Raw genomic sequence first — 26,326 nt, 5'->3', positions numbered from 1 at the left:
AGGGGGACTGAGGGGGGCTGCTAAACACAGAAGGATTTTTATCTTAGAATGCATTAGGATAAAAAAACCTTCTGCCTTTACAACTCCTTTAACCTCTTGCCGACCGCCTGCCGCCTTTTTACTGCGGCAGGGTGGCTCGGCTGCGTCTAGTCACGTAGTACTATGTGAATGGAGTGCATGTGGTTTCGGTGGCGCCTAAACACAGCGGGAGGCGGGCCGTGGGAGGAGCAGCGGCGATTGCTGCAATCGTCCGGGAAACCAAGAGAAGACCCACCTGCTTATGTAAACAAAGCAGGCGGATCTTCTGTCAGACAGGCAGGGACAGATCAAGCTGAAACTGCGATCTGTCTGTGCCTGTCACAGAACCCCCCCCACACACACACACATTCAGTAAGCATGCAGGCATTCATTTAACACCTTTCATCACCCTCAGTATTGACCCCTTCCCTGCCAGTGTTATTTATACAGTAACAGTGCATATTATTTAGCACTGAATACTGTATTAGTGTCACTGGTGCCCAAAAAGTGTCAAAAATGTCAGTTAGGGGTCCGATCTGTCCTCCACAATGTTGCTGTTGCGCTAAAAATCGCAGATCGCCGCCATTACTAATAAAATAAAAATAAATAAATAAAAAGTCCAAAAATCTATTCCGTAGTTTGTAAACGCTATAACTTTTGCGCAAACCAATTAAAATACGCTTTTTGGGATTTTTTTTAATAAAAATATGTAGCAGAATACAAATTGGCCTAAATTGATAAAAAAAAATTCTTATTGGGAATGTTTTATAGCAGAAAGTAAAAAATATGGCGTTTTTTTCAAAATTGTCACTCTTTTTTTGTTTACAGCGCAAAATCTATAAACCACACAGGTGATCAAATACCACCAAAAGAAATATCTATTATTGGGAAAAAAAGGACATCAATTGTATTTGGGTACAACGTCGCACAACCGTGCAATTTTCCGTTAAAGTAACGCAGTGCCGAATTGCAAAAAATGGCCTGGTTATTAAGGGGGCATATCCTTCCGGTCCAGAAGTGGTTAAGGCACAGGAGTGCATAAGTGTAACTGTGCATTGTAATGTGCTGCAAGGCATATGGGTTGGAGCTGCGCTGTCTTGGGGTGTCATTCAAAATGAATGGTGGTGCAAAGTGCTTATGCATGTAAAATTAATCAATATGCATTTTGGTAACAGGCACAGCTCACTCAAAGCTTCAATTCATTATTAGAATCTCACAGTGTATTAAGCACTGTTTCGTAAAATCATTGGGTAGTCAGTTGCATAGGAAATTTTCTGGCTGAAGAAACAATGAAAGAGGAAACCCACTGATCAATTAATGACAGAAAAAAAAGCCATTAAGTTACTGATTCTTAAACTGTTGCCTTAGGCAAGCCTTGCTGTGATGGATCAGTAGGATTAGGGTTATACCAGGAATGACCAAGATTCAGGCTCTTTACTCTCAGGCTGCCAGTGAATATTTCCTTAGATGCAGATTACAAATAGCTTAAAGGAACACTAAAAAAATATTATTTTTTTTTATATATTTATGTCTTTAATAGCTCCAAAAATAGAATGTTTTTTTTTTTTTTTTTTTTACAATACCTGCTTAACAGTAACCAATGAATATAATTTAAGCTCTTGGATATTCGTGCTTTTAGTGCTCATGTCAAAAAGGCCAAAGTGTGCTCATGTCAAAAAGGCTAAAGTGTGCCCCACCATAAGATGTGAACTTCTCCAGCAGCATAGGTTGCAGGTCCTGCCCTTTTTGCATCCCGTCCTGCCAAAACAAGAGAATGTCACCAGTACACAATGGATCTCCAGATTAGGTTCAGCATCAGAGATTACATTATTACAGCAGAAGCAATGTTTCAGAGCCTTGCAGGACCCACTCATCAGGCATGTGATGATCATATGCCTGATGAAGGGGTCCTGGAAGGCACCAAAAGTTGCTTCTGCTGTAATAATGGGATCACTGAATAAAGCTTTGGACCCATTCTGGAAATCCATGGAGTGCTGGTGATGTTTCCTCATTTTGACTGTCTTTGGTTCCAGCCAATGGTCACTGCAGCACCTGCTTACGCATACAGCCATTTCTTCAGGAACATGTGTGTTGGGAATTGTGCATTGTGAATTGTGCCTGTCAAAGCCACCTGTAAGTCTGTAAGTGTCATGGTCCAGGCAAGAATTAGTAGGCCTGGGTCATATTTTCATAAAATTGACAATTTCAGTACAAGTCTGCAAATATTTTAAAAATACGCAATAATACAATAATCTGTATATCCTCACTTTGGGGGTTATTTAGCTCCTACGTGCTCCTCACTGTACACAAGCTGCATTGTCTGCATACCAAATTAGCACTATATGGTTCCATACGGCCATGTATTTTAAAGAAGGTCAGGGACTTTTTCCCTGTTTTTCCCGCAGGTTTAGCAGCCCATTCAAATGACAGGGCTGCTGTGCCTGGGCAAATGCAGAATGCGGAACCTACCATAGTGTGAACCTGGGCTAAATCAGGCGCCTGTTCACATATTTATTTTTAGTCTTGATTAAGATAAAAAAATAAAAATATACCTGTATATACAAACCCACTATGTTCTGCAACCAACCATACATCAGCTATGAACAATTTTATTTAAAAAATTGTCAGAAATTAATAAGTAGTTAATAATATCTCGCTGGGCCGCCTCCATTATGTAAGAAATTAATAATATCTCGCTGGGCCGCCTCCATTATGTCAGAATATTTATACTGCTCTGAATATAACAGTGTCTATTTATGTCAATAAGCAAAGATCTGTGCGGAAGGAGAATCTCACTTATTTCCACAAATCAATATGTAGTGAATTCTTTTTATTGATTAATTTCTTTTTAAAAGCATATACCAATCTTAGTGAAAACAGTCTACAGTATGGAATATATATAAAATATTTATTCACCAGACATGTAATCACAATAAATGATCAGACTTGAGTTGACACAAAAAAATAACTTCACAAAAATACAAACTTCAAACAATAAATGCAATGTGATGTGTAGCTCAATAATGAAAGTAAAAATAAAGCAAGATTACGTTTTCTCCAGGTATAGTATAAACCATAAATGAATATTCTATATAATCAGATCACAATTGTCTGCGCAATGCACAGTCTGATAGTCACTTCACTGCAGATGAAGCGAGAATAGGCTATGCAAAACGTGAGACTAATACGCCAATATGCGCTAAATCTGATATTAATAAAAATGTATAAAAAACAAAAATCATCTCTTAGAGAAAAATATACATATGGTTTATACGGCTGGGATTGTACTCTCGTTACCCTTTAGCATGAAATGTAAAACATTTAAGGAAGTACATAAACAATATTGACTAATAATCAAATAATTAGCAAGGCATATTTACCATATTTAAAATGGCCGCTTAGCTTAGAATGGTCGTTACCAGAGTCTTTAAGATGGCTGCTTTTCCAAGATGGTGGCCAATTAGGGAGGAGTTTCGTTTGGCGTCCCTCAAAGGTTCAGATACATGATGGAGCAAAATGGAGTCTGTGTAGATGAGTCTATGCATTGCTGTAGTAGCGTGTATGTTGTATGTGTGATGTATATTGGGCAAAATGTCATGTGTCGTCTCATCTGGGCTTTTTCTTTTTATATGGTATAGAACAAAGGACTAATAAAATTACCATAAGTTAAACCCAGAGGGAGTAACATTATCCCCATTGGTTGGGACAACTTAACCATTAACTGGTGATGTCATAGGGTGACACCTCTTGGTTGACCAGAATATTAAATATTAAAACTATAGAATTTCTCCATTTAAGAATATCATAAAACAACATAATAATTTATCCATGCTCTCATCTATTACATGTCCATTTAATATCCACCAGGTATCTGAATAAAGGAATAAATCTGGTAACACCATCTTAATATTTAATATATCTTATTTAATATATATTGGATTTTACTTTTTAACCCAAGACTTCAATTACCGTAGTAGCATTCAGTCACCAGTGATGGCAGTATTGCATTGCTCTTAGGTTCAGTATATAGCAATATAGCAGCATTATTTATCTTCAAATAAACTTTGCACCTTATATTGACAAAGAGCTTACAATTCAGACCTCCTAGACTAAACACCTGGCAAGGCCAGAAAAGTTTTATGATGCTTTACCACTTACAAGAGCTTATTTACTGAAGCCTTACTAAACATGCAGTGATGAGTCATCAAAATCAGTAAAGTTAGAATTTAGCAAAATATATGAAACAATTATAATATATAACAGTTTTCTACATATCTATGTATGTTAGTTATATATATATTTCATTGTTAATATTATGTTACATATAAGATCATAACGTATCTGTAAATCCTATTTTTAAATGAATCTAAATACAGAAAATACTGACTAATGTTTATGGTTATCACACAAACAAGATTATCTTGGTATAGCGTCAGCTAGACTTTATCTTAAAGAAAGTCAACAGACTATTTATTCATTACCTTAGGTCAACACAGCATGTTTGGGGTAAACCTGTTTAAGAATTTCCTGAACAGGCACTTTTAAAGGAGATTTAACCTTTCAGTAACCTAACAAAATGGACGCCACTGCTCAACATTTCTATGTAAAATAGAATATCTATATATAACTATGCCAAAATTCAATTTTTCTTTTATTTACTCTACCTAATAAGCCTGACATATCCCCCCCCCTTCTTCCCAGTATTTAGGTGACCAACCTTAAAACTAACTGGGAGGAAGTTTCAGGAAAAAGAAAAATGTCCTGTCCTCTTTTCTAAGAGAGTAGTTCATATTGGGGATTGTTTATCATAACTTTCAAGCAAGGCGGTGAAATGAAAAAGCAGTTCCAAGTGTCAGTTCGTAGCGACTTTGCTATTGTTAGCTATGTCACAACTGTTTCTTGTTAGTCTTTTGAATTTCGATCTCCTAGTAAAGAAACTCAAATTTCCTTGAAATCTCCATCTTCAGTTCGCAAAGTTTTGATAGATATAGAGATTAACTACTGCGATGGTATTGGCAACTACCATTCAAAATGCAGTAAAACAATGTTGGCAAACAGGAATCCGAGAAATCTCCTTGAACGTGGATTGAACAATGAATGGTCTCAGCATGGTCTAGAGTGTCATACACCTAGACTGAGTTTTGCTCACATGTGCAATGCACCATTCTCACCATTTCTCCTTCAACTGAAAACAGGAGGTAGTGCGATTCATCTAAATGGATTTCCTCGGATCAAATGCACAAAGATCTTTTAAAACAAATCTTCCTCTCCGTCAACAAGAATCTTGGTCGTCTCGCAGCATGGTTCCTGAAGAAGTACTTGATTCAACGAGGGGTTCCGTCCTGAGCTGGGCTCCAAGGAGTGATATGACCCATCCGATTGCCGCGTTTATGGTAAACATCATCGTCTGTACCAATCAACGACCTGACATGGAAGGTTATTCTCCCTCTATTGGATGAAATATACAGTATGAATATATATTCTCATCAATTGACATTTCAATGTGAGGTTGGTAATCTAAGCTTTCTCAGAGTTCTCCTTTATTCCATTGTGGGATCAGTCTTTTATCTGACCACCATGGAATGTGAGACTATGTATGCGACCTTTCCTAGGGGCGACTGACTTCTGGGGCTCATCAACATGGGGATGTATTTATCGCCATGGATACCACACATTGAACAATTGTACAATTTTACAATATTTTGTTAAAATTTACCTACTACTTGGGAGGAAAAATATAATATCTCCCCCTTTGGGGCATCAATGCAAATCATTGTAGGCAACAAAACTACCTGACATTGAGGATTCCTTCTTGGTTACCGTATACAACCTTTAACCTCTTGACTTCATTACGTCATTAGGGTTTGATCCTCCTTGGTATCACCGTCATTGGTGATTTTTCAAAATGTGCCCGATTTGAGCGACCTGTTTGAGTCAGAGGGATGAAGTGACCACTGAAAAATAGGAGGATAGTTAGTATCTAACAGCCAAGATCCCCTGGCAAGGATTTCAGGATCCTCAATACTGTGACCTGGGTATAAAATGGTGTTAGAACCTCTGTCTCCTATGCCTTCATTCAGTGTATCCCTCTGATACCTGGCCATTTGGGCATTTAAGGATTTTGTGACCTTTGGCTGGCCACAGGATTTGTCCCTAAAGAGGAATTATTTTAGTTCTGGGCTACAGCGTCCTGAGTGAACCAAGTGATCATCCGATCCAACTTGGCATCTACTCTGCTGAAAACCTCTTTGGAATTGTAATATTGGCTCCGCCTCCTGCGTTGCCTATATCTCTTGGGTTCAGACAGATTGGACAGATTCCCATCAGAACTACTTGTTCGGTTCTGGCGTGGAATCTGGGCCTTAATGTCTCTTGATCTTCCCGAGGATTTTGGGGAGCCCTAAGATGGGGCAAATCCCTATTTATTTGCGGGTGTCCCCTTTGTTGAGGATATTGGGCATAACTAGGGTTTCCATCCTCAAGGGTAAATTGGGCTCTTTGGGGATGCTCCCTATAGATTCTTTTAAACCTTGGGCCCTGTCCCCTTGGAGGGAATTCCTAAAATGGCCTCTGTTCGACCCTCCTAATTGGTGGGGTGTCCGGTGTCCTCCTTGAGGTATCCGGTATAAAATCTTGCTCCTTTTTATTTATTTATTTATTTTTTTAAGTGAGGGTTTGAGGAGAAAGGTGTGTTTCTGCCACAATTTTGGTGACAGGTTCACGCCTTTCTTTGTATTCACTGGTCTGTTGGATGGAGTACAAATTGTCACTCTCTTTCACCAACCATTCCAGTGAACACCTCGAACTTGTAGTCCCTTGCCAAACGTATTATTATGTACAGAGGCAATGCCTCAAAGCACAGGGATTTAAATTCCGAATGGTTGTACTCAGGCTCCTTCATTGAAGGGTGTTAGGCACTTTTGAGTACAGCCAAAACTTCAGTGGGCTTTGGTGCTTTGTACATTTTAAATTATATATAGCAGCTCTAGCAGCGGTAAGGGTTTTTTTATGTGTGGGCCGACTTTTAAATTACATCCTTGAGGCACAACACAGAAAAGGTGTTTTCATAGGCCTCAGGATGATCAGTAATGTCTATGGACCCTTTCTTAACAAAAATCAGAACAGTACTCTTTTTAAAACATATAATTCTGGAGGTGTACGGTATCTTTTTAGGGGTGCTCGTCTTTTTGCGGTGACCTTGATATGACTCATACCTATTTATGCATGGCTGCCCAATTTCTGCCCTGCTATATTAGGAATATGGCTGGGGTAGGACGTGGACTCTCTGCCTGACTCCCCCCTTGTCTGGGTCATAACCATCAGACTGGGAGTCATATCTGGGTCTAATTAATTACTTCATTTATAATGCAGGGCTAATAAGCATTACCCTTTTATATAAACACCATAACCTTTTGGAACTCTCCTATTTATTTACTAATGAGTTCCTGTCCTGACTTGAACTTTTACACTTTTCTTTTGTAATTTTCCACTGCTGGTTACTCGGCAACTTAATTTTCCACTGCTGGTTACTCGGCAACTTTTGCTAGAAAACATTTTTCCTTGCTCAAAACTTCCTACTTCTTGCATTATCATTTACTTTGCTCTTTCAAATGGTTACTTTCATTACAGCTTTCTGAATAAAACTTCTGCCACAGTTCTACTTCATTTTGCAGTTTCACGCTACATTCTCTTAACTGATGTGTCCCAATAGAGGTCACTTTCACCTGCTCAAGGAGGTTCCTTATCTCACTTCCTATTGTTTGGAGTGGAGATTGGAACTTTACTAAATTCCTTTTTGCTGAGCCTTCTGGTGCAGTTCCTCACAGAAATACAGTAAGATTGGCAGGATTCTAAAAGTATGTGATCACGCTTCCTGACGTCTTCGGTGTTAGAGAAGCTTTTGGTGAGTTCATACATCGGGTTTTCCTCTACCCACGTCAGGTGCCCATTTTTGGCCCGACTTCTTCTGAGGATTTTGGTATGACTCCAACCAGCCTTTACATATTCCACCATTTCAGACTCAGAGAGGTGTTTCCACACATTTATGATCTGTGCCAAATCTACTGGGGTTGTGGTTTTACCACTAGGGACTGACACCTTGCCCGAGTTGGCAGCGTAAACCTTACCTTCTGTAGACATGTTTAGGGCATTTCTACCAACATCACAATCAATAAAAAAAATAAAAATGTTTTTTTTTAAGTTATGAATTATGTCACCATGATCAAAATTATGATTGGCATATGTAAGAAATTAATAATATCTCAGCAGTGCCTCCATTATGTCAGAAATTAATAAGTAGTTAATAATATCTCGCCGGGCCGCCTCCATTATGTAAGAAATTAATAATATCTCGCTGTGCCGCCTCCATTATGTCAGAATATTTATACTGCTCTGAATATAACAGTGTCTATTTATGTCAATAAGCAAATATCTGTGCAGAAGGAGAATCTCACTTATTTCCACAAATCAATGTGTAGTGAATTCTTTTTATTGATTAATTTCTTTTTAAAAGCATATACCAATCTTAGTGAAAACAGCCTACAGTATGGAATATATATAAAATATTTATTCACAAGACATGTAATCACAATAAATGATCAGACTTGAGATGACACAAAAAAAATAACTTCACAAAAATACAAACTTCAAACAATAAATGCAATGTGATGTGTAGCTCAATAATGAAAGTAAAAATAAAGCAAGATTACGTTTTCTTCAGGTATAGTATAAACCATAAATGAATATTCTATATAATCAGACCACAATTGTCTGCGCAATGCACAGCTTGATAGTCACTCCACTGCAGATGAAGCGAGAATAGGCTATGCAAAACATGAGACTAATACGCCAATATGCGCTAAATCTGATATTAATAAAAATGTATAAAAAGCAAAAATCATCCCTTAGAGAAAAATATTCATATGGTTTATACGGCTGGGATTGTACTCTCGTTGTCCTTTAGCATGAAATGTAAAACATTTAAGGAAGTACATAAACAATATTGACTAATAATCAAATAATTAGGAAGGCATATTTACCATATTTAAAATGGCTGCTAGCTTAGAATGGTCGTTACCAGAGTCTTTAAGATGGCTGCTTTTCCAAGATGGTGGCCAATTAGGGAGGAGTTTCGTTTGGCGTCCCTCAAAGGTTCAGATACATGATGGAGCAAAATGGAGTCTGTGTAGATGAGTCTATGCATTGCTGTAGTAGCGTATATGTTGTATGTGTGATGTATATTGGGCAAAATGTCATGTGTCGTCTCATCTGGGCTTTTTCTTTTTATATGGTATAGAACAAAGGACTAATAAAATTACCATAAGTTAAACCCAGAGGGAGTGACATTATCCCCATTGGTTGGGACAACTTAACCATTAACTGGTGATGTCATAGGGTGACACCTCTTGGTTGACCAGAATATTGAATATTAAAAATATAGAATTTCTCTATTTAAGAATATCATAAAACCACATAATAATTAAACCATGCTCTCATCTATTACATGTCTATTTAATATCCACCAGGTATCTGAATAAAGGAATAAATCTGGTAACACCATCTTAATATTTAATATATCTTATTTAATATATATTGGATTTTACTTTTTAACCCAAGACTTCAATTACCGTAGTAGCATTCAGTCACCAGTGATGGCAGTATTGCATTGCTCTTAGGCTCAGTATATAGCAATATAGCAGCATAATTTATCTTCAAATAAACTTTGCACCTTATATTGACAAAGAGCTTACAATTCAGACCTCCTAGACTAAACACCTGGCAAGGCCAGAAAAGTTTTATGATGCTTTACCACTTACAAGAGCTTATTTACTGAAGCCTTACTAAACATGCAGTGATGAGTCAACAAAATCAGTAAAGTTAGAGTTTAGCAAAATGTATGAAACGATAATAATATATAACAGTTTTCTACATATCTATGTATGTTAGTTATATATATATTTCATTGTTAATATTATGTTACATATAAGATCATAACGTATCTGTAAATCCTATTTTTAAATGAATCTAAATACAGAAAATACTGACTAATGTTTATGGTTATTACACAAACAAGATTATCTTGATATAGCGTCAGCTAGACTTTATCTTAAAGAAAGTCAACAGACTATTTATTCATTACCTTAGGTCAACACAGCATGTTTGGGGTAAACCTGTTTAACCACTTAAGCCCCAGCCCTATTTCGGACACTTTTTGTTTACAAGTTTAAATCAGTATTTTTTCCTAGAAAACTACTTAGAACCCCCAAACATTATATATATTTTTTTAGCAAAGACTCTGGAAAATAAAATGTCGGTCATTGTAATATTTTTTATCACGCGGTATTTGCGCAGCGGTCTTTAAAGCGCCATTTTTTTGGAAAATTTTTGAAAAATCACATTTCACTAATTTTAAAAAATACTAAACAGTAAAGTTAGCCCATTTTTTTTGTATATTGTGAAAGAACATGTCACGCCGAGTAAATAGATACCCAACATGTTACGGTTTAAAATTGCGCCCCCCCGTGGGATCGCGACAAACTACGGTCAATAGAGATCTCAATCTGCGACGCTTTAAATTTATTTAACGGTTACCAGTTTTGAGTTAGAGTGTAGCTCTTTTTTTTTAATTATTGCTCACGCTCTGGCGATCGCGGCGATACCTCACATGTGTGGTTTGAACAGCGATTTCATTTGCGGCTCGACTTCCGTATACGTTTTTCTTTGTGCGCGAGCTAACGGTGACGGGGGCGGCTAAATTTTATTTTTTTTTTCCCATTTATTTTATTTATTTTTTTAACTTTATTAAAGTTTTAAAAAAAAAAAAAATCTGATCACTTTTATTGCTGTCACAAGCAATGTAAACATCCCTTGTGACACCAATATGTAGTGACAGGTACACTTTATGGAGGGATCGAGGGTCTAAAAGACCCTAGACCCCTCCACTACACTTCCCTGTATGCAAAACGCCGAAAACGGCATTTTTGCATACAGCCGTTTTTCAAATTTGCCGCCTTTTGCAGCACAGTAACCCGGAAGTGACGTCATGGACGCCGGCTCCGGGTTACGTCATCGGAGACCCGATCGATGCCGTTTCCGGCATTCATCGGGACTCCATCCAGCCGGCGGACGTGCCGGCTGGGTGCTCGGGGCTCCCGGTGGAACGGGAGCCCCGGGCAAAGCCACGGAAGGCGGCGGGAGGGGGGGGGACATCCCCTCCCGCCCCCCCGGGTACCGATCGAGCGGCTCCCGAGCCGCATCGGTCGGTACCGACGGAAAGCCAACCGTCGGCTCTAAACCACGGTACCGGGATGGTGCCTCTAGCTAGAGGCATCATCCCGGTACACTACCGCAAAGTTTACCGACGTAGACCTACGTTAGTATGCGGTAAGTGGTTAAGAATTTCCTGAACAGGCACTTTTAAAGGAGATTTAACCTTTCAGTAACCTAACAAAATGGACGCCACTGCTCAACATTTCTATGTAAAATAGAATATCTATATATGACTATGCCAAAATTCAATTTTTCTTTTATTTACTCTACCCAATAAGCCTGACAAAATTATTATTATTATGTATATATTATATAGTATAAGAAATACTATTGCCCCATGATTTTTCCATTGCTATAGAGGCAAGCATTTTTGAAGTGTGATACTTTTCCGAAGTACATATTCACATTGCCTGAATATGTTTGGCAGTGACACTGTTGGTTAGCTGCGTGTACTATATGTAGGATTTTAACATCTACGCATTAAGGATATTTTGTTGAAAGGAAAACCTGGGATTCTCATTATCAAAATTTTGTAATTGTACCATTACAGGTAGAATAAATTAAAACTTGGAAAATTAGCGTAGAGATGGAAGATACACTGTTATTTTTAGGAACATAGGTAGTTTGAAGATAAGTAAAATGTTTTACCAAATCTCTCTGCCATAGCCTGGTGCACTTGAGCCACACTTTGTCCACACAGCACTAGATTAGTAGCTTTGGATGGACTTGTTTGTGAAAAAAAAAACATCTTTCCTGAAAACTGTAAGTGGTATTGTTTCACGAGCTTGCATTTTCCAGTGTCCTGAAGGAATTGTGCAGGCAGCATACAAAAAGACTCCAAAGCAGGTTGGTTAGGTATAATGGTAAAAATGGATTTTTGTAAAATCTTACCGTAAAATCCTTTTCTCTTAGCTCATTGACAGACGTAGTCCCAGAGGGTATATCCTCTCTCTCTCTGCCTCAGCAAATCAGTTATGTCATAAAAGCAGTCTTTAGAGAATTTAACCCAACCCAACTCAAAAAAACAGAGGGGCGGGTACTACGTCTGTCAATGAGCTAAGAGAAAAGGATTTTACGGTAAGATTTTACAAAAATCCATTTTTCTCTATCGCTCATTGACAGACGTAGTCCTCGGTGATACAGCACCTTCGGGAAGTCCCAGAGCAGTATCACAAATGAGGGGTGGGAAAATGGAAATCAAATCCAAATCTAGAAGGCCCAACCGGTGCCAACTAGAAGTTTACAATGCTCATCCTTAATGATGAGACTCAACAAAAAAAATTTCAAACAGAAAAAAACCCTCGAGGTAGACCACCGGTCTCCTCAAATTGCGGCCTGCAAAACCTTGCAGCCAAATGAGGCATCCGCCGATGCCATCACATCAATTTTATAAAATTTTGTAAAGGTATGTACCGACGACCAGGTGGCCGCTTTACATACCTGGACCACTGACGCCTGATGGCGAAAGGCCCAGGAAGTACTGAGCGCCCGAGTGAAGTGCGCCCTAACAGGGAACGGAGGATTCCGACCCTTAATAGAATAAGCCTGTACCACCGTCTGACTGATCCATGTAGATATGGTCGCGGCAGACACAGGCAACCCCCTTCAAGGGCTATCCGTGATCACAAAAAATGAGTCCGTCTTACGAAAACCACTTTAGGAAGGAAGGATGGATTCGGAAGAAGAACCACCTTATCCCTATGAACCACCAGATCTGGGGAACGACAGGATAATGCGGCCAGTTCTGACACCCTGCGTAGAGAAGTAATGGCCACCAAGAAGGCCACCTTCTGGGAATGTAAGCAAGGGAATCTCCCTAATATCTTCAAAGAGAAGTTTCTGAAGAACCGACCACACTAAATTAAGATACCAGGCGGTAAGGGTGCGCGCACTGGCGGAGCCAGATGTCGCACCCCCTGGATGAAATTCCGCACCAAGGAATGATTAGCCAAAGGTTTCTTGAAAGAAGATTGCTAAAGCCGAAAACCTGACCCTTGATCGTGCTCAAGGATAGTTTCTGCTCAACCCCTTGTTGCAGACAGACCAAAATTCGGGTCACCGAATAGGTATGTGGGGAAAATCCAATAGATTCACACCATGCAATATAAGACTTCCATGTGCTGGAAGTCGCTTTCCTTGCTTTAACTGGAGGTAGGAATAACTGAAGCTGACACTCCCTTGTCCTTCAGTACCTGGGTCTCAATGGCCAGGCCATTAAGCCAGCGACTGTAAAGCAAGATGAAAGATCGGTCCCTGAGACCGCAAATCCTCCCTGAGAGGAAGTCTCCAAGGAGCGTCCGCGACTAGCCTCGCCAAGTCGGCGTACCAGGCTTGACGAGGTCAATCCAGAATTTCCAGAATAACTGGAATTCCCTCCACCTCTATCCTGCGAAGAAGTTCCCGCAGCAACTTGAGAGGATGGAAGGCATGCCGTAGCTGATACTGCCCCCACGGGGCGATCAGCGTTTCTGCTGCGTCCGCTAGAGGATCGTGGCGCGAGCTACAAACCTCCGCACCTTCCTGTTAGGCCAAGGTGCCAACAGATCCACATCCGGGATGTCCCAATGAAGGGACAGCTAGGGAAAAAAACCTCTGGATGAAGAGGCCATATGCGATTGGATCCGAATCGGGCTGCTCTAGAGCTGCTCGATCCAGTAAATCAGACAAAATCTGATCGCTCTCAATTCCGATACCCTTATTGGTAATCTGGATACTATCGGAAGAAATGACTTCCCCTGGTTGAGCATCGGAGACTTCCTGGTCCGCTCGCTCAACCGGATCCGATTGTCCAGGGAATCGGAATTCTGATTCCATTAAAAAAGAATCTCCTTCAGGAGAATTCGGGTATGAGACTGGGTATACGGTACTGCCTCTAAGAAGGCCACCATCAGTCCCAGCCAATTGACGGACAGCAACATCCGAATCGTTGACTGAACCTTCTGGAGTTTCCCAGCAAGGAGAAACTCTCTTGCCCAGGATGTATCCAACCTTAGGCCCAGATAGTTCAGTCTCCTGGTGGGAACCAGGGATGATCTTTGGGAAAGCGAAAAAACACTGATGTCCTGCGATGATGGGGATATAAAGATAGGCATCCTATATGTCTATGGACGCCAGGAAATCTCTTTTATGCAGGGAGGCCACCACTGTACGGATGGACTCTATTTCTTCCCAAGTCCAGATTTGGACGCACCTTGCCCTCTTTCCTGGGCATTGTGAATAGGTTCGAATAGAACCCCTGAAACCGTTCAATGTTAGAAGGGCAGAATCGCACCGGTGGAAGTGATCGAAACTCGATCCTGTGTCCTCCAGAAACCGGTGAAGACATCCCCCCCCCACCCCAGAGATGGGTAGGGGCGCATCAGGCTATATTCTTCAGGCTTGGCTGAGCCGGACTCTTTGTTTACCCGACCAGCGCCCTTTGAAACCCCTCTAAAGGGGCTTTGGAGGGTTTCGCCTTATCGCCCGCCCTCGCGGAACGAACAACTCTATATGAGCAGAAAAGGAAGGTCCTCGTTAGTTACGAGGTCTTTTTATCCTAACAGTCTGTGGCAAGACAGCAGGTGGTACCGTCTATCCTATAAAGAGGAATTCCTCAAACGGATAGCACCTAGCCATGCGTTTGGAAATAACAGGGGTTCGTTTCAAAACGACCCCATTTGGGTAAAGGAAAATCCTTCGCCCTTTTGGTAGGCTAACAAGTACCAAAAAGGAATCTCAGTCTCAGCTACCTCTGCCGGTGTAACCTCAAGACTAAAGGTTTCCCGGACGGACACAACTAGTGCATCCACCACTCTTGTGCTATGGCGGAGGCAGAAACGTGCTCCTCACTGCTGAGGAGATATTACCTGAGACAACAGCCCCCTAAGAGGGACCTGCAACTGCATTGACCAGTTCCGAATTCGTATCTGAAGTATCTGATAAACAATAGGGGTAGGCGGGGGTCGCTACTTGACCCCCGTCCCTGACAGGCCACCTCCACCCGGGATACCAAAGACTCCAAAATTGCCGATAATGCATTAAAACACAAGTGGGGTACTGGAGGGTCCTGCGGCCACCTTGAGGGGATCAGGTGGGGATACCTATGCGGCAGGGTCAATGATTATACAAGACACTTGCCAGCGACAAAAAATGACAAAGTAAAAAAAAACTTTTTTTTTTTTTTTGTGTCCCCCAGTCGCAACAGCGCCCCTCAGTGTTACCTGCCTTTTTGGACCCCACAGAGAGAGAGACAGACCCCAAGGCTCCTCCCTGATGCACAGAAGTTTTCATCAGCTTGCTCAGTGCTTGTCTTGTTACAGACAGGAAGTCTTTGGCCCTATTTCTTGGGTAAAAGAGGCGGCTCCGCCCCTTAACACGCCTGCCGGCTCCTCCCCCTGGCTCCATGAGGTGTTTGAGTCACCTCAAACATGGCCGCCCCCATGCTGGAGACACGAGGCTACACCAAAATGGCGGCCTCGTGCGATCTACCAGACAATGGCGGCGGCCTGCACAGAATAGCGGCATGTCTGCAGAAGGATCTCGGCCTCACAACCCTTCACCCTCATGGTGGTCAGCGTGGTCGGAGGTACCGGACCCTAGCGGGCCGTATGCGGACCGCTGCTTAGCTGGAGGAATGATCTGGAATGCAGTATACATGTATAGACATCGCCCTGTGGCTACTGACAGGTAGGATACCTTATACTATCACAGTAAAGTTCTAGTACTGCCACTGACTACAATCATTTACACATCTTTACAATTAGATTGTCAGCTCCCAAACCAAGCCTCCTGGCTTCTTGTACACAAAAATCACACTCAATTAGGGGGATCTGTGACATGTTGTAGGATAGAGGGGAACCCATCCTTACCATTACAGAGAGGGGCCCGCGTTCACCACAAGGCCCGTCAGGGGGAAAGGGGGAACATACTACTCACCATACCGGAACCAGGCGGGCGCCAACTCCTGACAGTACCCCTCTCCACCGAGGTAGGAGGGCTGTCGACCAATACGGGCGCCGTGACTCATGGTCTTTGGCGTTTCAGCGAGACGTTTAACTCGCAGGGTCAGTCCCCGTCCAGTGGGACTATGTCGCGGCCGACCCAGCGCGGAGCTATGGCCTGCACGCGCTCGTAGGCTGAACTGGGGTGACCACTGGATCTCAACATCCAGCCCGTCGCCCAGTTCAGCTTTCTTGCTTGAAGATCTCACAGGAACACTGGAGAAAAAAAGCTGTCTTAAAAAATTCTTTTCTAAGAAAAAAATCCTGCCAGGACCGAAGATCCCAGCAAGGTATCTAGGTCCTTACTCCTGACTAGACAGAAAAAAAACTGATTTGCTGAGGCAGAGAGAGAGAGGATATACCCTCTGGGACTGCCCCTAGGGTGTGGCCAGAGCATTTTATTTCCTGTCTAGTCCTACTCCTGTGGAGGCAACATAACCCGAAGGTGCTGTATCACCGAGGACTACGTCTGTCAATGAGCGATAGAGAAAACAGAACTGGCAAACAGCTAAATACATAGATAAAATTCATACATGGGAAACATTTTACCTGCCAAAAAATTAGTTTTCCATCTATCTAGTCTTAAAAATTACACAGCCTTGCCACACAGCACTTTCTTTGTCACAGTTATAAACTGTAGAAGGGATATAGTGGTGTAGAAAGATGATTCGCACACTGGTAGTTGCTCTTAAAAAATCTTCATCTTTATTCAGGCAGCAACCACAGAACACAACTGCTGATAAGATCAGTTGATGCGTTTGAGCCTATAGCCTATAGCCTTAGTCAAAAATTACATTTAGAGACAAAACTTTGAAATATATAGTGACTCTACATATCACAAGCTCCACCCATTCATTGTCCCAATTAATTGCAGACAATTAGCAAAAATTGGAATTAGTTGTAGTATATACTAAGGAAACCCATGTATGTGCCACAAACTAAACAATGATAGTATACATAGATAAAAATGAAAAAAAAAAAAAAGAAAATAATTAAGAAAAGTGATAAAGAGACCAAGAGGGAAGAGAGACACTGGAGAGAGACAGTTTAATGTATGTGCAGATCTAGATCCCATCTCAGGTTCAACCCCCTAGGTGATCTAGAAATAAGCCTACAAATCCACCATGCCTCTCTTCCTAGTAACCTTCTCTCCCTATCACCTCCTCTAGGTGAGTGAGACAGCAATTCTATTCCTCTAAAAGGAAATGAGGAAAGATCAACCTGATGGCATTCCCTAAAGTTATGGATTGCATTGGAAATATTTCTAACATTTAAATTATTTGTGTCACAATAGTGTTACCCTTTTCTAATTCTCAGGGGATGTGTGGTGCAGCCTACATATTGTAGGTCTCATAATGTACAAAGAATCAGATAGACTACAACATTTGTGCCACAGTAGAGTCAACAGAAGGGATACAGTGATGTCCTCTTTCTCCCAGCCTACTGACTGGCCAAATAAAGTGCAACATGACATCTTTCTGATCACTTTGATCTCTCCTTATATTGGCATGCTTTTTGTTAGCCAATTGCATGCAACATACCTGATTGGTTCCTAATTCTGCCCCTCCCTCTCCCAGCCTGAGTGCATAGGGGAATTCATCACCTTCCCACCTTGATGTTAGTTGCTTGGATGCTGGTGGCCTGGCCACACAGTGTCTTTGGTTGCTGGGGCGCTTGGTGGATACCTGGCACATAACAATGATGCTATGCAGAAGGGACCCCCTGTGTCCTAACAACAGGAGGCTGTTTTAGATGCTATTTTGATATTTGTGATCATAAAAGAAAGGGCCCAGGAAGCAAGAAAGATAGATAGTTCTACTTTTATGTAAGGAGTGGCTAGAGTTTACAGTCATACAGTGCCTGGGAACATGATGACTGCTGGCCAGAGTGTGCAGATCTGCCAACAGCCTGACGAGTAGTCTGCTGATCTGTTGATGGTAGCTCTGCTGTGGGTATAAGATGGGATTGCTGTGTATTCTGAAATGGGCGAATGCTGAGTGTATTATTGTGCAAGGCAGTGTGCTGAGTGTATTAGGGTGCATAGAGACATAAAAATTATTATTTATTGTACAGTGTTGTAATTTTGCATAATAATGCAGATTTTTTTTTCTCCCTAAGGTAATCATGTAATTTCATGGTCTCCTATTGGTGAATATGAAGAAAAGCCTAATTCACACAAATATATACAAAAGTAAGTGCATCTTCCTTATTGTTTAGTGTATTGTCATAGCAGCCACCTTTTCTCACTGTTTCTGTATAAAGCAATTTATGCCAATCAGGTATCAAGAAGTAGAGAACCACTGTATTATTCACCACTACTACAGTGATCGCCTCTGTTCTCCAATTCCTGCGCCAAATGGTTGCCCTGCTACATAGTGATGTCGCGAACATAAAATTCGCTGTTCGCGAACGGCGAACGCGAACATCGGCAAATGTTCGCGAACCGGCGAACATTGCGAACCGCCATAGACTTTAATAGGCAGGCGAATTTTAAAACCCACAGGGACTCTTTCTGGCCACAATAGTAATGGAAAAGTTGTTTCAAGGGGACAAACACCTGGACTGTGGCATGCCGGAGAGGGATCACACAAAAAAAAGTTCTTAAAAATTGTAATTTTTTGATAGAGAGCCAATAATTGAAAAAATAAAAAAAAATAAAAATAAAAAATTTCTTTGGATTTAGCATCTGGGGGGTCTAAAAAGTGTACCTGTGAAGTTTCAGCTCTGTAGCATGTCCAGAACCAGAAAAAAAGATAATTTTTCAGTAGAGCAGGGATGGTGGGAACCCATTTTACACCTATATGATCTTTTTTCCTGGTTCTGGACATGCTGCAGAGCTGAAACTTCACAGGTACACCTTTTAGACCCCCCAAACAATAAATCCAAAGAAATTTTTTTTTGTTAAGTTTTTTTTTTTTTCCAATAATTGGCTCTCTGTCAAAAATTACAATTTTTAAGAACTTTTTTTGTGTGATTTAGTGTCTAGGGGGTCTAAAAAGTGTACCTGTGAAGTTTCAGCTCTGTAGCATGTCCAGAACCAGAAAAAAAGATAATTTTTCAGTAGAGCAGGGATGGTGGGAACCCCTTTTACACCTATATGATCTTTTTTTTCTGGTTCTGGACATGCTACATATATATATATATATATATATATATATATATATATATATATTAAAAAAAATACTCAAATACCAGCCCTCAAAGGGGCTTTTGGGGACAATATATATATATATATATATATATATATATATATATATATATATATCACAGAACAAAAAAAATTACACAAATACCAGCCTCAAAAGGGCTTTTGGGGACAATAGATATATATATATATATATATATATATATATATATATATATATATATATATCACAGAACAAAAAAAATTACACAAATACCAGCCCTCAAAAGGGCTTTTGGGGACAATATATATATATATATATATATATATATATATATATCACAGAACAAAAAAAAATTACACAAATACCAGCCCTCAAAAGGGCTTTTGGGGACAATAGATATATATATATATATATCCAAAAAAAAACTCAAATACCAGCCCTAGGAAGGGCTTTTTGGGGTGCTGTCCTTACAGCAGGAGTGTACCAAGAACACTGGCTAACAAGACCGGGAACTGTCCCCAGCTATAACAGCAGCAGCAGCACCAGCACTTTCCCTGCTCTCAGTAACACAGAAATGATCTAAAATGGATGCTGCCCTTGCTTATTTATAGGAGGTGGGAGGGTGTGGGAGGGAGGTATGCTGATTGGCCTGGAATGTGTCTGCTGACTGTGATGTTCAGGGTCAAAGTTTGCCTCAATGATGATGTATAGGAGGCGGACCGAAGATCGCATATGTTCGCCCGCAGCGGCGAACGCGAACGTTCGAAGTTCGCCGGGAACCGTTCGCCGGCGAACCGTTCGGTACATCTCTACTGCTACATAGCAACCACAGGGGGGTCACTATTTTGGCACAGGTGTAATTTACAGAATGATTTGCATTTATCTCAGTAAATGCAAGGGGTTAATGGGAAGTCATGTCACAATCTCCAACTTGTCCAATACAAGCATGCCTTGCTTTAACTGAGACCCATAAGACAGCGCCAATTATTGGATCTGGATCCGAATTGTGGAGTGAAAAGTCACAGAAAATTCAAAATGTTTGGTCCACCAGAACATGGCGGCATTAGCTCTAGGTCCCTAATGACAACAAAAGACTCCCTCGCTTTGAAGGGATTTCCTCTCACTTCCTGTTTAGGCAATGAGACAAAAAGTTATGGGAAATCTCCCCAGCTATGATTAAAGTGGAACTTTATGTAGTAATTTAAAAAGTCCGAACAGGCAGGACTTTTAATGCAGAAGAGACCTGCTTTTTCTCTTGTGCATTAAAATTACCTACCTGCCTGTCTGCCCCCTGCACAGTGAGCACACACAGCTCACTGTAGATATTCAGCAATGCTGAAGCCAACAGAACTCCTGCGCATGAGCGAGAGTGACATAATGCCCACTGTGACATGAGGTAGTTAGCTCTCGTGGTAAATGTGTTTAAACGGTGAATCCATGACAGACAGGACACTTTTATTAAAATGACATAGAGCAAAACAATGGTTCAGCACAAAGTTTCCCACGCAGGGGAACTTTTCCAGCTTCAGCAGAACACAAACACTGGAAAACGCCAAGCCATATGCCTCATGAGCTTACTCAGCTTCAACTCCAGTTGCCCCCTTTCAATGCACAGTGATCAGTGTGCCTCCTTGAAAACAGTGACAAGCTTGCCCCCTTCAAAACAGTGACCAGCGTACGTGCCCCCTTCAATGCAGAGACCAGCGTGCGTGCTCCCTTTAATGCAGAGACCAGCGTACATGCCCCCTTCAATGCAGTGACCAGTGTACATGCCCCTTTCAATGCAGTGACCAGCGTACATGCCCCCTTCAATGCAGTGACCAGCGTACATGCCCCCTTCAATGCAGTGACCAGCGTACATGACCCCTTCAATGCAGTGACCAGCGTGCGTGCCCCCTTCAATGCAGTGACCAGGGTACATGCCCCCTTCAATGTAGTGACCTGCGTGCGTGCCCCCTTCAATGCAGCGACCAGTGTACATGCCCCCTTTAATGCAGAGACCAGCGTGCGTGCCCCCTTCAATGCAGAGACCAGTGTACATGCCCCCTTCAATGCAGTGACCATCATACATGCCCCCTTCAATGCAGTGACCAGCGTACATGCCCCCTTCAATGCAGTGACGAGCGTACATGCCCCCTTCAATGCAGTGACCAGCGTACATGCCCCCTTCAATACAGTGACCAGCGTACATGCCCCTTTCAATGCAGAGACCATCGTACATGCCCCCTTCAATGCAGAGACCAGCGTGCATGCCCCCTTCAATGCAGTGACCAGCATGCGTGCCCCCTTCAATGCAGAGACCAGCGTACATGCCCCCTTCAATGCAGTGACCAGCGTATATGCCCCCTTTAATGCAGTGACCAGCGTACATGCCCCCTTCAATGCAGTGACCAGCGTACATGCCCCCTTCAATGCAGTGACCAGCGTGCGTGCCCCCTTCAATGCAGTGACCAGCCTGCGTGCCCCCTTCAATGCAGATACCAGCGTACATGCCCTCTTCAATGCAGTGACCAGTGTACATGCCCCCTTCAATGCAGTGACCAGCGTGCGTGCCCCCTTAAATGCAGTGACCAGCGTGCATGCCCCCTTCAATGCAGAGACCAGCGTGTGTGCCCCCTTAAATGCAGTGTGGCCCCCGAGACCAGTGCACTTACCTGGATCAGCAGCAGCAGCGGCGGCTTCTCTCAGTCCCCCGGCGCATCTCCTCGAGTCCTCCCACCTCCTCCTCGGCCAATGGCATGGGGTTTGCCTTGCGGCCAATCAGTAATCAGGTATTAGACCCGCTCCCTGATTGGCCAGGAAGAGGATCCGTGTGACAATAGCGAATTTTCATTCGCTATTGTCACACAATGGGTGGTCCCAGGGTGCACTGCTCTGCGCCCCGGGTCCACCCTTTGCTGCAGCCTATTAGAGCCTCTGGCTCTAATCAGGTGATGCAAAAAAAAAAAGCCCCCTTGAACTCCATGCGTCCGGCGCCCCGCATGTAGATTAGGGGGCTGGACGCATGGATAGGGGGGGCGGCGCCCCTGCACCCCCAACACACCGCCCTCCACTGGTCCTCTGACCCTTCCATCTCCCCCACTTGGAGCTGTCTCCAAACTGGGAGTACATAATGATCCTGCACACTTGTGTAGTTTGCAGATGTCAAGCAAAAATGCAAAAAAAAAGTTTTGCCTTTAGTTGATTTTTTTATTATTATTATTTTTAATGCGAGAATGCAATTGACAATAAGAGTGGCTGCAACATTTGGGTAATAAAGCAAGATAATAATAGCAATTTACATTTTGTTAGTACGGCTTGATGATGAGCTAGCAGTGCTGGCTCTAAGGGAGAATGGTAAAAAGCACTTGGATGGATGGCGGCCAGTCCAGTAGTTAAGAGGTAGGGGAAAATAGGGGGGGGGGGACCTCAGTCAATATATTACAAAACATAATATGGGTTAATTGGGGGGGGAGGAGGGGGTAAAGCCCCGTACACACGCACAGATTGTTGGCCAACTGATCGGCCGTCTTTTGTCCAGTGTTGTTTGTTGGTTGAAATGTGCTCTAGACTTGCACTGGACTTTTGTTGGCCAACAAAAACCAACTTCAGAAGTGATGTCATGTGATGGTTGACTTTCCATGTGTTTTTTCTTCTCTGAGCATGCCCAGTCTTGCTCATCTGATTTTTGTCTGCCAAAATCTGTACTGACTGAGGAACAATCGGCCGTTCTTTGTTGGCCAACAAAAATTTTATAGCATGCACACCAGATTTTTTTCGGCCTGAAAATTCGCAGTTGGTTGTCGGAAGCATCATACTAACAAGCCTACAATCGGCAGATCGGACGTTGGCCGTCAATTTATGGCCAACAATCTGTGCGTGTGTACGGGGCTTTAGGAGTCAACAGGAGGGTTACTAATCTAGTTTGTTACCACTGGGTGTATTGTAAACATTCTAATATAGATTGTTAAGTGCCAAAGTTTATATAAAGTATTCCCAAACCTCAAAGAAATTTTGGACCTGTGAGTCCTTACTAAAGGAGGCCTCCACCCATTCCATGTGGGAAAAAAAGGATAATTTAGCCAAGAACAGAGAAGTGGCTAGTTAATTTTGAATACATTTCAATGGCTTGGCATTAATGCCAGATATTGTATGTAAGGGAAATTTCCAAAACATAGCCTATAAGGGAGGGATGGTTGTGAGGAATAATGTTAGAAAACACTACGGTGTTTATTTACTAAAGCCGGAGATTGCAAAATCTGGTGCAGCTCTGCATGGAAACCAATCAGCTTCCAGGTTTATTTTGTCAAAGCTTAATTGAACAAGTGGATTGACAATTTAAAAGCTGATTGGCTACCATGCAAAAAGATGCTCCAAACATCTAGTTTTAGTAAATTAATCCCTGTGTGTCAGATATCACCTGAAGTCAAGTAAAAAAGCTGCACTAAAGTGATAAAGACCATAAATAATATGAGTCCATAAACATCCCAAAATAAAGTAAATGAATATTGTGAAGTCCAAATGGTCAACAGGAACTCCTCGTATGCAAATAATGTATGTAGATACTGCTTACCAGATGCAGCAGTATAAATCGCCTCATACAAAAATTTGCCAAATCCAAACGAAAACCATAAGATGGAATCTCATAAGAAGATTTTGCCACATCCAAACGAAAGACCATATGACAGGATCTCTCACCAGGATTCCCGACCAAGGATCATGAGATATTGAATGTTCGAGTGAAAAATTAAATAAAAAACATAGTGTGATACTGTATTGCCAGTGAATGATTCACAGAAATACACCCTTGTGACGAAACGTACGTTGGTCGCGGCGTGCTGAAGTCACCTCTGTGAGACGCTTGGGCGGGTGTTTGAAGCTGTCCGGCTTGGATTCAGCGCAGTTTCTCTGTTTTCCCTGTAAGTGCAATTCTTTTATTTTTTATTTAATAAATGGTTTTACACTATGGGGCTTTCCATTATTTACATGTGACCATCTGAGTCAAATTACGGATCATCACCATTGAGAGAGCGATATCAATTCTTCCATCGGGAATCATCATTCTTTGTTGGTTTACAACTTTATGCCTCTGGTAAGCTGCGATATATGATATATAGTGGCGGTGATATCAGTGTCACAGAGTTGGTGTGTGTGGCAGCCTTGCTTCATATGACATTTATCTACTCGCATGAATCTGGTAAGGAGTTTGTAAGGGTGGTGGCGGCTCCATTCACGTTTTTTATTCATCAAATCACCTTGGGTGTGTGCCGATTCATCTGACAATATTACGCTATGTGCACTTATATCTCTTTTGCATATGTTTGATGATCTCTGAGATAATTACATTGTTGGAGGATAGAAAATCCTAAGGAATTTCACATATCTGGAGAACATCTGATTATTCATATGCTCTCAACTTGTTTGCTTCTGGTAAGCAGGGATACAAGCCTATTCATATTGATGATTGTAGATATTGCATGGACTGAATTGGATGGCGATATGGTTCTGTCTGTTATATCTATATAATATTCTTATTTGGTAAGCAGTCTGTGAGGGTGGTGGTGTCTATCTATCAGTACTTACCTTCTTTCATCCTACACAAGGGTGTATTTCTGTGAATCATTCACTGGCAATACAGTATCACACTATGTTTTTTATTTAATTTTTCACTTGAACATTCAATATCTCATGATCCTTGGTCAGGAATCCTGGTGAGAGATTCTGTCATATGGTCTTTCGTTTGGATGTGGCAAAATCTTCTTATAAGATTCCATCTTATGGTTTTCGTTTGGATTTGGCGAATTTTCGTATGAGACGATTTATACTGCTGCCTCTGGTAAGCAGTATCTACATACATTATTTGCATACGAGGAGTTCCTGTTGACCATTTGTACTTTACAATATTCATTTATTTTATTTTGGGATGTTTATGGACTCATATTATTTATGGTCTTTATCACTTTAGCGCAGCTTTTTTTCTTTATTACTCTTGGAATGTTTGTCACATTTAAGTTGCTGCTTTGATTGTTTTTTGATATTTAGCGCAGTTTTTTTCTTTACCTGAAGTCAAGTGTTTGTTGGCCTGTCAACTAACTGCATATTATAAAGGTGGGAAACTGTAATCTATTAGACTTAGTGTACTAGTTGACCCTTTAAATGGCCTCAATAATGCAGTTTCCATATTTCTATTCTGAAAGTTTCCTTTTAAGTCGTATCCCAAATGTGACCTAACTCCTCCCAAATGTATTGTCATATGAAGGGCCCAAGATCACTGTCCAACCGCTGTAAAAGTAAATAGTCTTTTGTAGTCTCTCAAAAACAAGTAAGTACAAATAATTTTCTTTAGAAAAAAAAAGGCAAACAGTCCATAGTCTTGGTATACTCAAGACCAAGCATAATGACTCACCACCAGTATACCTCAATCCCAGGCTTAGGGTTTCTATCTGTTTTACAACGCAAGACAAGTTGTAGGAGCTCAGGAAACTGAGCTTAGTAGCCAGACAGCCCACATGATCTCATAGCTATAGACTACTCCATTCTACCTCATTAAAATGTGCTGCCTCCTTTCTGCTGCTTTTCAAGCTTTCCTTTCAGGTGGGCTAACTCTTTTTGGGACCAGATTCCTGTAGTTGGGGTTTGGAGGCTCTTTCCCACCCAAAGTCTCCCTGAGCCTTCAAATCCAATGTCCCAAATGAGGATTTACCAAGTCTGGGAGAACTGTAAAGCAGTTGCTCTCCTCTCCAACTGGGCTATCGCAGAACCACTCATCTTGCATGAGTGAGAACCTCTGAGTACTCAAAAAGTCTCTTGAACTTTACTTTAAAAGGACCACTACTCATATACTGGGGAAATACATCTACCATCCAGGACTAATCCTGCCACCCTGTACAGTATATTTACAGTTTACCTGAACCAAACCGTCCACCCTAAAGAAAGAATTCTGGAAGATTTCTG

General features: G+C 41.6%; 1 protein-coding gene across 1 annotated transcript in view; it reads left to right on the top strand.

Annotated features, from left to right (window-relative positions):
- The window catches only part of LOC309550822 (uncharacterized protein), a gene marked incomplete at both ends in the record, with an annotated part of 410,136 nt that overhangs the window by 106,043 nt on the left and 277,767 nt on the right, over positions 1-26,326 (top strand). Inside the window, one exon of the mRNA XM_082251167.1 lies at positions 18,384-18,456. Within this exon, the coding sequence (XP_082107293.1) occupies positions 18,384-18,456 (73 nt within the window). The remainder of the gene's footprint in view (positions 1-18,383; positions 18,457-26,326) is intronic.

The sequence above is a fragment of the Pelophylax lessonae genome, assembly GCF_965119305.1.
Source record: "Pelophylax lessonae genome assembly, chromosome: 3".
Lineage (NCBI taxonomy): Eukaryota > Metazoa > Chordata > Amphibia > Anura > Ranidae > Pelophylax > Pelophylax lessonae.
Note: the sequence above shows the minus strand (reverse complement) of the source record. Positions and strands in the feature narration are given on the sequence as shown.